Source organism: Somniosus microcephalus, chromosome 14 (genome assembly GCF_052327205.1).
Source record: "Somniosus microcephalus isolate GS21.2 chromosome 14, FLI_Smic_1.0, whole genome shotgun sequence".
NCBI classification, from domain to species: Eukaryota; Metazoa; Chordata; class Chondrichthyes; order Squaliformes; family Somniosidae; genus Somniosus; species Somniosus microcephalus.
Genome location: NC_141000.1, coordinates 71722199 through 71736263, shown reverse-complemented (window position 1 = coordinate 71736263; position 14065 = coordinate 71722199). Strand labels below are relative to the sequence as shown.

Sequence of the window (14065 nt, the reverse complement as noted above, 5' to 3'; positions counted from 1 at the left end):
TCTATGACTCTATAAAACAACTGTAAAGGGATGAGAGATTTCTGAATGTCTAAAGCCTTTTAAAGGCAGAAAACCTTCTTTAAGGTAATCCAGAATGCTGCTCCTAAAATCATTAGGTCTTGCACAAGTTGTAGCTGGGATCTTTCTGAATTATGAACCCCAGTCCTGGAATGTTTTGAGTAACTACATTGCAGTCAGGAAGTTTTCATGAGCTAAGTCCAAATATGGATATATACGTGGAAAAGCCACATTCGAAGAGGTGACCATAGGCAGGTACTTTGTGAAAACCCAGAGGGCAAATGGTAGTACGTTTCACTGATTGCGGTGTCCCTTGAAACAAAACAATAAGATGCTGTGGCGGGGGGGGGGAAGAAAGAGAGATGAGCTGGAATCCATTGTTATGGAAGTGGTATCAGGGCAATTAGAAAATCACAACATGATTAGGCAGAGTCAACTTGGTTTTATGAAAGGGAAATCGTTTGACAAATTTATTAAGAGTTTTGAGGATGTAACTAGCAGGGTAGATAAAAGGAACCAATGGATGTAATATATTTGGATTTCCAAAAGGCATTCGATAAGATGCCACATAAAAAGGTTATTGCACAAGGTTAGGGCTCATGGGGTTGGGGGTAATATAGTAGCATGGATAGGGGATTGGTTAACAGACAGAAAACAGAGTAGGGATAAACTGATCTTTTTCAGGTTGGCAGGCTGTAACTAGGGGTAGCCACAAGGATCAGTGTTGGGCCTCAGCTATTTATAATCTATATTAATGACCTAGATGAAGGGACCGAGTGTAATGTATCCAAGCTTGCTGATGATACACAGGTAGGTGGGACAGTAAGCTGTGAGGAGAACAGAGTCTGCAAAGGGATATAGATAGACTAAGTGAGTGGGCAGTAAGGTGGCAGATGGAGTATAATGTAGGGAAATGTGAGGTTATTCACTTTGGTAGGAAGAATAGAAAAACAGAATGGCCTAGAAATTCAGTACAGCCACTTTTGGGGCGGTAAAGTCGGGCGGCCGCTAAAGTTTGCGCCCGCCGGAAAGTGGAGGCCACTTCGCCGATATTCAGTAGCTTTGGCCAAGGAGTTTGCTCGAGCGCTAAAACTGGCGTTGCACGGCTATCTTTAGGCGCTAAGCCGGCGGTGCAGACTGATACCGCCGAGGCCGGGCGCAGCGCAGGTGCGGTCATGTTTTGATTGACAGCAGACACCCTGGCGCCGGCCAGCTCTTAAAGGGGGAAGGGTCGACTTGGTCTGCTGCCACGCCCTGGATACTGCAGCCCTCCAGCTAGGCCTAAACACTGCTGCTGGAGAGAAATAGCGCCAGGAAGGATGCAGAGGGCCAGTGAGCGAGCGCAGCGCTTCTCTGCCCATGATTTAAAGGTGCTGGTTAGGGCTTTGGAGAAGAGAAGCCATATCTTGTTCCCGGACAGTGGCAAGAAGCCTCCCAAGAGGGTGTACAGGAGAGCCTGGAGGGAAATCGCCCAGAGGGTCACATCCAACAGCGATATCCCCAGGACTGGTGTCCAATGCCGGAAAAAGTTTAACGACCTCACTCGGATCGTCAGGGTGAGTGCCCTTTCCAGTGTCCTCCTCATCCTTGCATGTGCACCTCACATTATGGGCAAAGGGACCTCAAAGGCCTAATGGCCAGCCCTCATCCAGCAGCTATGGCACTGGCATGAACAACAATTGCACTTTACACACTGGCCAAGCTATTCGACCATGGGAGGCAGTGCACACAACAGGGCACCACACTGGCCAAGCTATTCGACCATGGGAGGCAGTGCACACAACAACAGGGCACCACACTGTACTTAGAGGCCGTCCTTTCTCTTGCAGGCCAAGCTGGCCCAGAATCTGAAGAGCCGGACTGTCACCGGGGGAGGCCGTGCCCAGTTCCAGCAGCTCAGTGACCTGGAGGAGCGCGTGGGTCGAGTCATGGGTGCCCGGGTGATTGGCCCCGTTGCAATTGGAGATGCCGACCCTGTGCTGGGCCCCAATGGTAAGGACATGACCGTTTGGACCTCTCTCGTTCCCCTTGTGTTTCAGATCTACATCCTTTGCCACTGTCCAACCAATGCGCAGAATGCCACCACTCATGCCTCTCTCGCTGACGCCTTGTCCTCACTCTAAAGCTACTCTTGTGCCTTCCTGCTTTCAGCTGGTGAGGAGGAGGTCCCTGAAGCTGCGAGTGTCAGTCCCTCGGAAGAGGAGGACGAGGAGGAGCAAGAGGAAGGCGGCACATCGGGGGAACCCTCATCCGCGCCAGGGGATGGCAATGGAGGGGACACGTCTTCCCTGGAGGAGAGCCAGGGGGAAGTGTTGCAGGGGGGTGTAGCTCCTGTGCCCAGTGGCGTCCAGCCACGCGGGAAGGGTCGGGCAGCTCGGCTGCCTTCTCCCCAGAGGGGGGGGGGGGGGGGGGGGGGGGAAAGTGTTGCAGGGGAGTGTAGCTCCTGCGCCCAGTGGCGTGCAGCCACGCGGGAAGGGTCGGGCAGCCACGCGGGAAGGGTTGGGCAGCTCGGCGGCCTTCTCCCCAGAGGGAGAGTCCGGCCTCCAGTCCGGAGATAGTCCTCGCCCAGGAGGTGCGCCTCCTTGATCAAATGTCCGCGGACTCGGATCGTCGGCACACCGAGTTCATGGGGGTTGTGGCACGGTTGCCTGAGGCCATTGAGTCCCTGGCCCATAGTGTGTCCGATTTCGGGGCCTCACAGGCCAGGGGTTTCGAACAACTCGCGGCAGCACAGGCCAGGGGTCTCGAACAATTCGGGGCATCACAGGACGCGAGTCGGGCACAATTTGGGGCATCACAGGACGCGAGTCGGGCCGAATTCGGGGCATCACAGGACGCGAGTCGGGCCGAATTCAGGGCAGCACAGGACGCGAGTCGGGACAACTTCAGGGCAGCACAGGCAGCGAGTGGACAGTTGATCAGTGGTGCCATGCAGTCACTGGCTGGTCTGATGCGGGCACAGACCAGGGCAGTACGGGCACTCACTGTCACGCATGCATCGCCAGGGCACCCGCCGCGCTGCTGCAGCACAGCGGTCTGGCCTTCACCAGATTGCTGCGCTTGCTGCAGTGCCAGCCCGGCCGAGTGCCAGTGTCTCTGGCGACCAGCGAGCGCCTGGCATCAGCCAGCTTGCCCCCATTGCTGCAGCCGCCACTGCCACTCCCCCAGCAAAGCTGCGACGAGCTGCTGGAGAGACTGATGCTGCCCAGCCACAGCTGCAGCAGTCAGCAGCCGGCCCCTCGAGGGCCAGAGCTCGTCTAGGCCGACCCCCAAGGGCATCTGCTGTCACGCAATGTGCCCCTCAGGAGCCTTCCCCCAGCCTTGCAACACCCACAGGGCCCAAGTTGAGGCGGAGCAGCAGGTCGGCCAGGGGCCGGAAAAGGCTGGACAAGGACTCGCCTTCTCGGCACACAAAGTAGAGTGTGTTGGCAAATGTTTTTTTATATGGGGGTGCTTGTGCTGTCTATGGGGGGGGTTCTTTTGGTAAGGCCGAGGATGAAGGCCATTTGGATGGACAAGTTTTGTTATTCCTCCCCAGGTTGTGGAAGTGAGATATGTTTTTGACTGTTTTTTGGGGGTGTTGTGTGTTTTTGGGTTTCATGTGGGAAGGGCCCTGAGTTTGTTCAATAAAGCTTTTTCTTTATTCAGCTTGTCCATGTGTGATGTTTCAAGTGGTTGTTGCGTTAACCAGCTGAGGGCTTGCGGAGCGGCTGCATTCATGTGCCTTCATTGCCACAAGCCATTCCCTGACAGGGGGCCTAGAAGTGTCGTTCAATAAGCCGCCGATGGACGGCCCTTGGACCTTGTGGCTCCCTCCTGGGCTGGTCCTCCTCCTCCTCATGGTCCTCCTGCTCGTCCTCCTGAGGTGGTGGTCCAACGTGAGGTGGCAGTGCCCGAGTCCTGCGGATAGCCAGGTTGTGCAGCATGCAGCAAACGACGACGAACTGGGAGACTCTATCCGGCGAATACTGCAGAGATCCGCCGGAGCGATCCAGGCAGCGGAACTGTTGCTTGAGGACGCCAATCGTTTGCTCTATGATGTTCCTTGTGGCTTGATGGCTTTCGTTGTATGCCTCCTCAGCAGGGGTCCTGGGCGCGCGGAGCGGGGTCATGAGCCATGTACACAAAGGATAGCCTTTGTCCCCGATAAGCCATCCTCTTGGGGGAGGCTGTGCCTGGAACATGTCAGCCACAGTAGTCTGGCGCAGGATAAATGCATCGTGGCTGCTGCCTGGAAAGCAGGCATTGACAGCTAGGATGCGCTGCCTGTGGTCACACACCAGCTGTACATTGAGGGAATGGTAGCCCTTCCGGTTGCGGTAATCCTCGGCGTTGTCGATAGGTGCCCGCAAAGCCACATGCGTGCAGTCAATGGCGCCCTGCACCACGGGGAAGTCGGGGATCCTCGCAAATCCGACTGCACGCTGCTCCTGCCTCTCTAGGGTCATGGGGAAGGAGATGAATTGGTGTCTCCTTGTGAAAAGGGCATCGGTGACCTGCCGGATGCAGCGATGCACGGCGAACTGGGAGATGTTAGCTATGTCCCCAGCAGCGGCTTGGAAGGAGCCGCTTGCATAAAAGTTCAGAGCCACCGTGACCTTCACTTCCACCGACAGAGACGTCCTGCACATCAGCTGTGGACGCAGATCTCTGTGAAGCAGCTGGCAGATCTCTGCAACCACCTCCCTTCTGAAGCGCAGCCTCTTAACACACGGCGCGGCAGTCATGGTGAGATAGGACACCTGCTGGCGGTATTCCCCGAGTGGGTAAGGCCTACGTTGCCGACGCCAGATGGCCCCTCTGCGTCTAGGCATGGCTGCCCCTCTCACACAGCGTCTGCGAGCCCTTCGCACATAATGCTGGAACTGAGGGTTGGAACCCCACGCAGCCCCCATAATATACTTGCAAACAGTGAAATCACAATGAGTCAAATTTCCAAGCTCTGGTCAGAAGCCAAAAATACCTCTCCTATGTTGGCCCAAATCAGTAAGGTCTCTTCCTTGGTCTCTGTCCAGAAATCCGTTGCACTAAAGTCATTGCAGCAAAATGGCTGGCCTTTATAGTTCAGTCTAAGTGCCCTTTAATTAGCGCTCCCCGAGGCCCGCAGGGCCTCTGCTGCGTTCCACTTCACAGTTCTTAACAGCGCCACGCCCACATTGGGCGGGCGCCACTGAAGTTCCGGTTTGGGGCGCACAAACGGCGCTGCACGACGAAATGACGTCATAAGTTGCGCGCGCAGCTGAGCGCACGCAAACACTTTGCGCCGGCGCTAAATGTCTACTGAAGTTGGGCGTAGGCGCAGATCGTTCTGCGCCCGGCCGCTAAGTGCCTAGCGCTCGAGATCTACTCCTCTTATGGCGCTAACGGCTGGCGAACGCAACTGAATTTCTAGGCCAATATCTTTTAACTAGTGAGAAACTTTCAAATGTTGGTGTTGAGAGATTTAGGTGTCCTTGTGCAAGAAACACAGAAAGCTAGCATGCAGGTACAGCAAGCAATAAGGAAGGCAAATGGCATGTTGGCCTTTATTGCAAGGGGGTTGGAGTTTAAGAGTAGGGAAGTCTTGCTACAATTGTACAGGGCCTTGGTGAGACCACACCTGGAGTACTGTGCACAGTTTTGGTCTCCTTATCTAAGGAAGGATATACTTGCCTTGGAGACGGTGCAACGAAGGTTCACTAGATTGATTCCTGGGATGAGAGGGCTGTCCTATGATGAGAGATTGTGTAGAATGGGCCTATACTCTCTGGAGTTTAGAAGAATGAGAGGTGATCTCATTGAAACATACAAGATTCTGAAGGGAATTGACAGGGTAGATGCCAAGAGGTTGTTTCCCCTGACTGGAGTGTCTGGAACTAGGGGGCACTCGTCTCAGGATAAGGGGTAGGTCATTTAAGACTGAGATGAGGAGGAATTTCTTCACTCAGAGGGTTGTGAATCTTTGGAATTCTCTGCCCCAGAGGGCTGTGAATGCTGAGTCTTTGAGTATATTCAAGGCAGAGATAGATTTTTGGACTCTAGGGGAATCTAGGGATATGGAGATTGGCCAGGAAAGTGGAGTTGAGGTTGATGATCAGCCATGATCTTATTGAATGGCGGAAGGGAAGGGAGCGAGGGGGAACGAGCGGGATAACGAGAGAGAAAGAGAAAGAAAGAGAGAGAGAGAGAGAGAGAGAGAGAGAGAGAGAGAGAGAGAGAGGCGAAAGAAAGGGAAAAAGAGAGCTTGCATTTACATAGTGAAGCTCCCTTTCACAACCTCAGGACATCCCAAAGTGCTACCAACTCCATTCACTAGCCACCGACTCCACCCCCCTCTCTGGCAACTGTCTGAGGCTGAACCGGATACCAGATTGTATGCAACCTTGGTGTCGTATTTGACCCCGAGATAAGCTTCCAACCACATGTCTGTGCCATCACTAAGACTGCCTATTTCCACCTCCATATATCATCGCCGGATTCCGCCCCAGCCTTAACTCATCTGCTGCTGAAACCCTCATCCATGCCTTTGTCACCTCTAGACTTAACTATTCCAATGCTCTCCTGGCCGGCCTCCCATCTTCCACCCTCCATAAACTTAAAGTCATTCAAAACTCTGCTGCCCGTGTCCGAACTCGCACCAAGTCCCGTTCACCCATCACCGCTGTGTTTACCGATCCACAGTGGCTTCCGGTTAACAACGGCTAGATTTTAAAATTCTCATCCTTATTTTCAAATCCCTCCATGGCTTCGATCCTCCCCATCTTTGTAACCTCCTCCAGCCCGACAACCCTCCAAGATATCTGCGCTCCTCCAATTTTGGCCACTTGCTTATTCTCTATTTTAATTGCTCCACTATTGGTGGCTGTGCCCTTCAGCAGCCAAGGTCCTAAGCTCTGGAATTCCTTCCCTAAACCTCTCTACCTCCCTTTCCTCCTTTAAGGCGCTCCTTAAAACCTACCACTTTGACCAAGCTTTTGGCCACCTGCCCCAATATCTCATGTAGCTCAGTGTTACATTTTGTTTGATAATGCTCCTGTAAAGTGCCTTGTGACATTTTATGACGTTAAAGGCGCTATATAAATACAAGTTGTTGTTGACAGCCAATGAGGTTTTTTTTTGAAGTGTAGTCACTGCTATAATGTAGGGAAACACAGGAGCCAAATTTCACACAGCAAGGTCACACAAACAGCAATGTGATAATGACCAGAAAACATGCTTTAGTGATGTTGGTTAGTTATAAATATTGGCCAGGACACCAAGGGAACTCCCAAGAGGGCAATGGTTTAATGGCTCATCCGAAAGACTGCACCTCTAACAGTGCAGCATCCCCTCAGTACTGCACTGAAGTGTCAACCTAGATTGTGTGCTCAAATCTCTGGAGTGGGACTTAAACCCACGACCCTCCGACTCAAGAGGCGAGTGTGCTATCAGTGAGAAAGGGGAAATCTCGCAATCCATCCCAAATTCTGTTACTGCTATATACATTTTTTTTTTTTTAAAGTTACTCCGTCTTTCTCGAAAAAACGTCTCGTCTATCAAATGGCAGTTGTAATATTCATTGCTGGAGATCCTGAAGGAAAGAAAGTCCCATGTTACTACACTGACAGTTACTTCCCTGAAAGGATTGGGTGTGATTCTCCTTGGCTTGTCAACAACATGCAGCAATCATGGGTTCCTCAGTACCAATTAACAGCAGTGCATTCTCAGTATGATCCAATGCAAGTATATTCCTAGCACTGACTGCGTGAATTGAGCCCTTGACAACAATCTGTACTACTGAATGTTCAGTGACACCCAAGTGGGTGTAGCTGATATGAAGTCAGAGTTAGGCCACAAAAGTTAATTCCCAGAGTTCCAGCATATTTTTCTGACTCAACGGCAAAAAGCCTGGAGATGGTAAAACAAAGGTGGTTGGGAATTTGTACATGCCCTCCCAAGGAGAAATGAGTTAGCCATTAATCTGTTAACCTATCAGTTTTAAATGATAGGGTTGAGTGGGAAGGCGAGGGCAGTAAGCAGATTCCAGAGAGGTTTGTAAAGGTAATTCAACAGTGGCTTCCTTTCAGGAGGTGCCAACAGGAGAGACAGTTAAACTGGCAATGCTGTTGCCATGCCTCCCACACCAAAGAGAGAGGTAGGCATTTGCTTTATCAGCCAGAAGGAAGTGAAGTGTCTCCTGGATGAGACACGAGGTGTTTTCACTACAGACTGCATTCTGTTCATTAATGTATTTCATGAAAATGAACCAAATTGCTGGTTTGTAATTATGTTTTGCCTGACTAGAGTGCTCATCAGTCCAGCTTCTGAAAAAAAGTGGGATTAGATTTGCATTTGGATTGCTCCAGCTAAAAGCTGGCACAGATAATGGGCTGAATGGTCGCCTGTGCTGTAAACTTCTAAAGCTCATGGAAGATCACTTAATAAAAGGTCTTGGTGTTAAGCGCTGCTTGGTCACACTATTGTTTAGATATTGGGCAGTAGATGTACTATCCACATTATAGGGGATGCAGGGTCCACCCCTGACTGATGATACTAAACTAGAGAGCATCTTGTGTAGACCTGAAATTTGTAATATAATGCACTCAATGCCGGGTATGTTTTTAAACCCCTTTAAAAATAAACTATCAGCTTCTCTTCTACAGTACTAAGTTTATATACATTTACAAATAAACTGCAACTTTTTCCCAATCTAAACTGTTCAGCAGACAACATATACGATTTTCAACAGTCTTAAAATGTGCATCAGTAAAAGTATTTAACAGTGAAGTAACAAGATTTTGTATTTCTAAAGGTGCAGTGTTATCAAAGATATAATGCATACTCACCAGGTGGAGGATTCAGGTAGACACTGTTACAGGTCAGTAGTTTCTTAATGAATTGGAAATACTCCAGGCTATACTGCATTCTGTTGTGCATAAACTGCACATTCTGTTTCCGTACACTTCTTTCAATGACACTTGGCATCTTTATCTGGTGTGGTTTAATGCTAATCTCCAGCTCAGAAATGTACTTAATTAATTCATTATCTTTATCTATTGTGTCCATACGTTCATAAAAAAGTATGTAGGCATTCCACCATCGTTTTTGCCGCCTGTATGACATACGTTTCATCATGTGGTCAAACACTTCACCCATGTACTCGCCACCAAAACACTGGTTTTTCATCTCTTCGTCATCATCCATTTTGCACTCTGTTACATCACCGTCATCAAACTTATACCATTTGTTTTTCTCACCATCTCCGCCATTTCGTTGAATGATGTATGAATAGTAATGTCCACCACTGGCCTGACCACTATGCACTAACACACCAACTAGTCTATATTTAGTGCTACCAGGCTGTTCATTATCTGGCTGGTCATTTTGGATCAACTGATTTTCTGGGTTGATGTCATCCCCTTCCAACTTGGCAACCCCAGCCACAGTATAAGGCTCCATATCCAGCTCCCGTGGAAACTCAAAATAGTCATTGAATTTAATTGCACATTCCCTTTCCCAGTCATAGTCAAATCGCTTCAGTTGAATTGCTAAAACTGGTGGCAACTTCTTTATTAGCAAACGCTTCACTGTGTCCACCTGCAAGACAGAAAACATTACAGGACTAATCAAGTTTAGAAAAAGATTTTGCTACTGTAAACAAAAATATCAAAGAAACCTCTTACTCTTTAAAAAAAAAGGAAATAATGCAAGTATTACATAAAGCATCTTCAGTGTATTTTCCACCTCTCTTCACTCTCAAAGCAGAGGCTCATAGTGGGTACAATTCCACAGGCAATTATCAGCTGTCCACTACTTCACCCATTCATCATATGTAAAGAGGCTATTCAACTGAGATGCACAAGAGCCAACCTCAATGTTCACACACATGCATCATTGGATCTTTTGAGTTCGTAGCAATGTTTACTGTATTCAATAGTACTTTAATCTCAGCAACTATCTAAGGTTGAGATATGGATATGGTTTTCAAAAAACTGGGCACCAAATGAGAGATTCCTTAGTTATCAAATTAAAATATTAATCTTTGAAGAAAATTGCAGAAATCTGAATTTCTCACAACTCCCCATGTTTATAACTAATTAACTCAAGTAGCTGCATAACTCAAAGTTGCAGTTCAACTAGGAAACTACACCGAAATATTTATGTGCCAGTTTAAAATGTGGGAAAGAAATAAATGCGGATACCATCTTTCAGATGTGATGTTAAACTGACGCCAGGTGGAATGTTATTTTCCATAGCGCAATTCAAAGAACCAGGGAGTTCTGGTCAACATCTGTCCCTCAAACACCAAAAAGCAAATTAACTGGTCATTCATCTCGTGGCAGTTTGTGGGATCTTGCACTGTGAAAATTAGCTGCCATGTTTGGCTGTGTAACAGTACACTGCATTTCAAATTAATTAATTGCCTGTAAAGTGCCGGCACCACAAAAATGCAAACCCAGTATAGCAAAGGCACGGAAATTTCAAATAACCACCAGAAAGAAAACTCTTTGCCCAGCCAGATTTTCAATACACCGATCAAAAAAAATTGGCTGAGCTCTGTACATGAAGAATCAACTTCAAAAAAAAGTGAGCAAGACTATATTAAAGCTAAGGGGTCAATCATTCGTTATTTGTTCAATATCCACAAGATAGGAACATACCAAGGTAAAGCAGAACTATAGCAGTGGGTTACTGTGGGTCTCATATTGTCAGGTCAGCTTTGAAGCAATACTGCATCTGGACTACCGAATTAAAAGGTGTTTGGAATGTGGACTACAGATTGCGAAGTAAAAAAAATCTGCGCATTGCTCCAAGTAGCAGCCTTTGCACAAGTAGCTTGGGCTCCAATCACCTCAGTTACCCCAAGCCTGCCAAGTAACAACTCATCAAACATACACTCTTTCACACCCAACACATTAACCTCAGTGCGATAGCAAAATACTGCGGATGCTGGAAATCCAAAATAACAGAAAACGCTGGAAACACTCAGCGGGCCAGGCAACATCCGTGGAGAGAGAAACAGAGTTAACGTTTCAGGTCGAAGACCTTTTGTCAGAACTGGAAAAAAAACAGGAAAGGGGATAGATTTTAAAGCAAGTAGGGGCTGGGAAAAGGGGGAGGGGATGAAAGAACAAAAGGGAAGGACAGCGAAACTGAAAGCAATGAAGGTGAACAAGGTTGAAGAGCCAAACGGAGATCCCGAAGAGAAGAGCAGAACTTCAAGGTGGGCATTCCTAGAAGAGGTGTGGCGTTACGTTAACCTCAGCTTTCAAACAAATTTACCCAAGGCTTGTTCTTGACTACACTAACTGTTAAGATTTTTCCTATCTTTTCATCCTATCCACAAACAGTCCTACACTTAGCCAACAGGTCATATTTCCTTTCAGTGCAAGTATAGATGTAGCCTGACCTTACCTGGAAAAAAGTAAACGCTTCAAAAATCTTGGGTGGATTGAGATTTGCTATCAGAAGATTACCCTGTTCACACGTCTTACAATTTAAACATAATCTAATAGGAAATACAGCTCACTAATCCTTCACGCTGATATTTAAGCTTACAGGAATGCATTTATCAGAATGGCTCCAGTCAGTTTTTGAAGGATTAAATAAAGATCGCAGGGAGCATCAACCAGAGGAATATAGGAACAAAACTTTCAACACTTTGTATCAATTGGTTTTCTGAGGTGTCGTCCCCATTCCACTAAAGAGACACAAGCAGCAAAAGGTGCAAGCAGAGAAGGTTGGAAACACAAGCCTACAAATGTTTGAACCTTGGGAATACCAATGCATTGCATCAAAAGTTCGTGATTTACAGAAACCTGTAAAGACAGTGAAGGGCAGACTCGGAATTAGTATGCAAGGGTCAGGTATAACTTTGCATTTTGGATTACTAAAGTAACTGCTACTAATTTCTTCTTCTTAGGCAGTACCAAGGATGACTTGCTTCCACATTAAAAATGAGTTCTCAGGAGACTGATGAGTCCAATGCGGGACCTACAGTCTCAGTCACAGGTGGGGCAGACAGTGGTTGAAGGGGCAGGTGGGTGGGGTGCTTGGGTTGACGTGCGCTCCTTGCGCTGGGCTTCCGCTTGCTCCCAGAGAACAGGTGTTCGGTACCTTCCCGGATGCTTCTCCTCCACGTTGTGCGGTGTTGGGCCAGGGATTCCCAGGTGTCGGTGGGGATGTTGCACTTTTTCAAGGAGGCTTTGAAGGTGTTTTTGAAGCATTTCCCCTGCCCACCTGGGGCTCTCTTCCCGTGTTGGAGCTCCAAGTAGAGCGCTTGTTTTGGGAGTCACTTTAGCTCAGACTACACATACATTATTCTGTGCATTCAGCACAGATCCACTCAGGGTTCTAGAACAAAACTTGTATCACAACAAATCGGCTTGGAAATACAGAACTTACTTTCTCTCCCAACAGGAACCAGGCTCTTAGGAACAACTGTTATACTAAGCACAGCAGAAGAATTGCAATTTCAAACCCAGATATTTCCACATTTCTGTGACCTACTCCATTATCTCTTCCATCACATACCCTGATCATCCTCCTTATGATTGTCTTGAACTTCAGAACCTCAAAATGGAGACAGCATTGACAAGCTCCACAAAGATTATTTTAATTTATACAGATTTCTTGTTAAAAAAGTGTTGCCTCCAGAATGAGCTTGGGTAATCTGGGATGCAAAGGAACAGCTGAAAGACGTTTCATACAAATTATTTTGAACAGGAATAATTTTATAAAAACATTAAAGGAACAATTCTGTCAGTGGTTTGTGTTCCAGCTGTATTAAAAATGGTGAGTGGTCTCAGGATTTCAAAAGTACTGCACCAGCAGGTGGTGCTGTCAACATACTGTTACTTGACAAACTGAACGTTGCGTGGCGGCCCAAACAGTACCTTCAGTAAATCGTAGGTATTTGATTCACAAGTTAACCAGAGAAGCCATTATTAGTGAAAAGCAGCTTTAGTGATATTAAATTGCATAACCGTACGTGAATAAAAATCAAGATTCACAAAAAATGATTGAGGAAATCCTATATGAACGGCTGCATACGGAGAAAATAATGTAAAATGATAGACCTAAGGAAGATTTGAAGTGATTCAGAAAAATCAAACGGAGCCCAGAAGAAAAATCTTAAAAGCCAAAGACGGAAAAATTTCCAATCAAAAGAAACATCAGATGTTAGTGGCATGATAGCAGCTAAGAGGCCTTAAATAAAAGTGCAATGAACTTGAGTGACAACCTATTGAAAGCCACTCCCACTCCAGTATTATACACTCAATTAGCAGTAGAACTACCCCTTCACTCCACTCGCTGAGAAAATGTTCGAGCCCCTCCTTTTTGGCAAAGACAAAAAGGGAATAAAATCAAACGCTTCCTACCTTCCAACCGTTGAGCAAGTACTCTAACCTCCCCACACCTCCATGTTTGACCTACAACACCCTTGCTAAGCGAGAACCATGGGCAACCAACTGAGCAGCAATCATAAAACCCTGCCCACCCAAGCAAACATTATGGAATACCTAGTGTCTTGGATTGCACTCAAACACCACCCCACTTCCAGAGTCAAGTTCTCATTTGCTCGCCCATGACGAGAACTCCCTGCTGGCTGCATTTTTATTCTAACACATGTACTAGCTGCCAGTCCCTCCTCCACAATCTACTCATACACTTCCCGTCCCTTTTGACAGTAACCATCTCCAAATGCATTTCCCAGCCACAGCGATCACCCTATCCGGCTGTAATTCTCCACCGCAAATGGTTGACTGGCCTCCACCTCAATCCCCTTAGCTCCATTGATCTTAATTGCCTTTGCTCAGCATTCCTTTCTCGCCACACAAACTGAAATTTCCAGTTATTACCATTTGCCTCCCTTCCCAATCTTCACTCCCACACCTCCCTACCCTCTCCCTCCTCTAGCTTCCATCCCTCCTTTCCTCTTCCCTATGTAACCCACCCTCCCACTTCATTCCCTCCCTCCAGTTTTCTTTCTTCCCCTTGCCCTGTTTAGTCAAATTACCCCCTTGCATCCTCTAATCCTTCTTGAAATCAATACTGCCCTTCGCCTCAACTTGTGTGTAACATCACA

The 14065-nt window shown here is 47.6% G+C and overlaps 1 protein-coding gene across 1 annotated transcript in view; it reads right to left on the bottom strand.

Annotated features, from left to right (window-relative positions):
* Positions 1-14065, bottom strand: part of usp9 (ubiquitin specific peptidase 9) — a 244275-nt gene that overhangs the window by 48095 nt on the left and 182115 nt on the right. The window contains exon 35 of the mRNA XM_086007397.1: positions 8823-9573. Within this exon, the coding sequence (XP_085863523.1) occupies positions 8823-9573 (751 nt within the window). The remainder of the gene's footprint in view (positions 1-8822; positions 9574-14065) is intronic.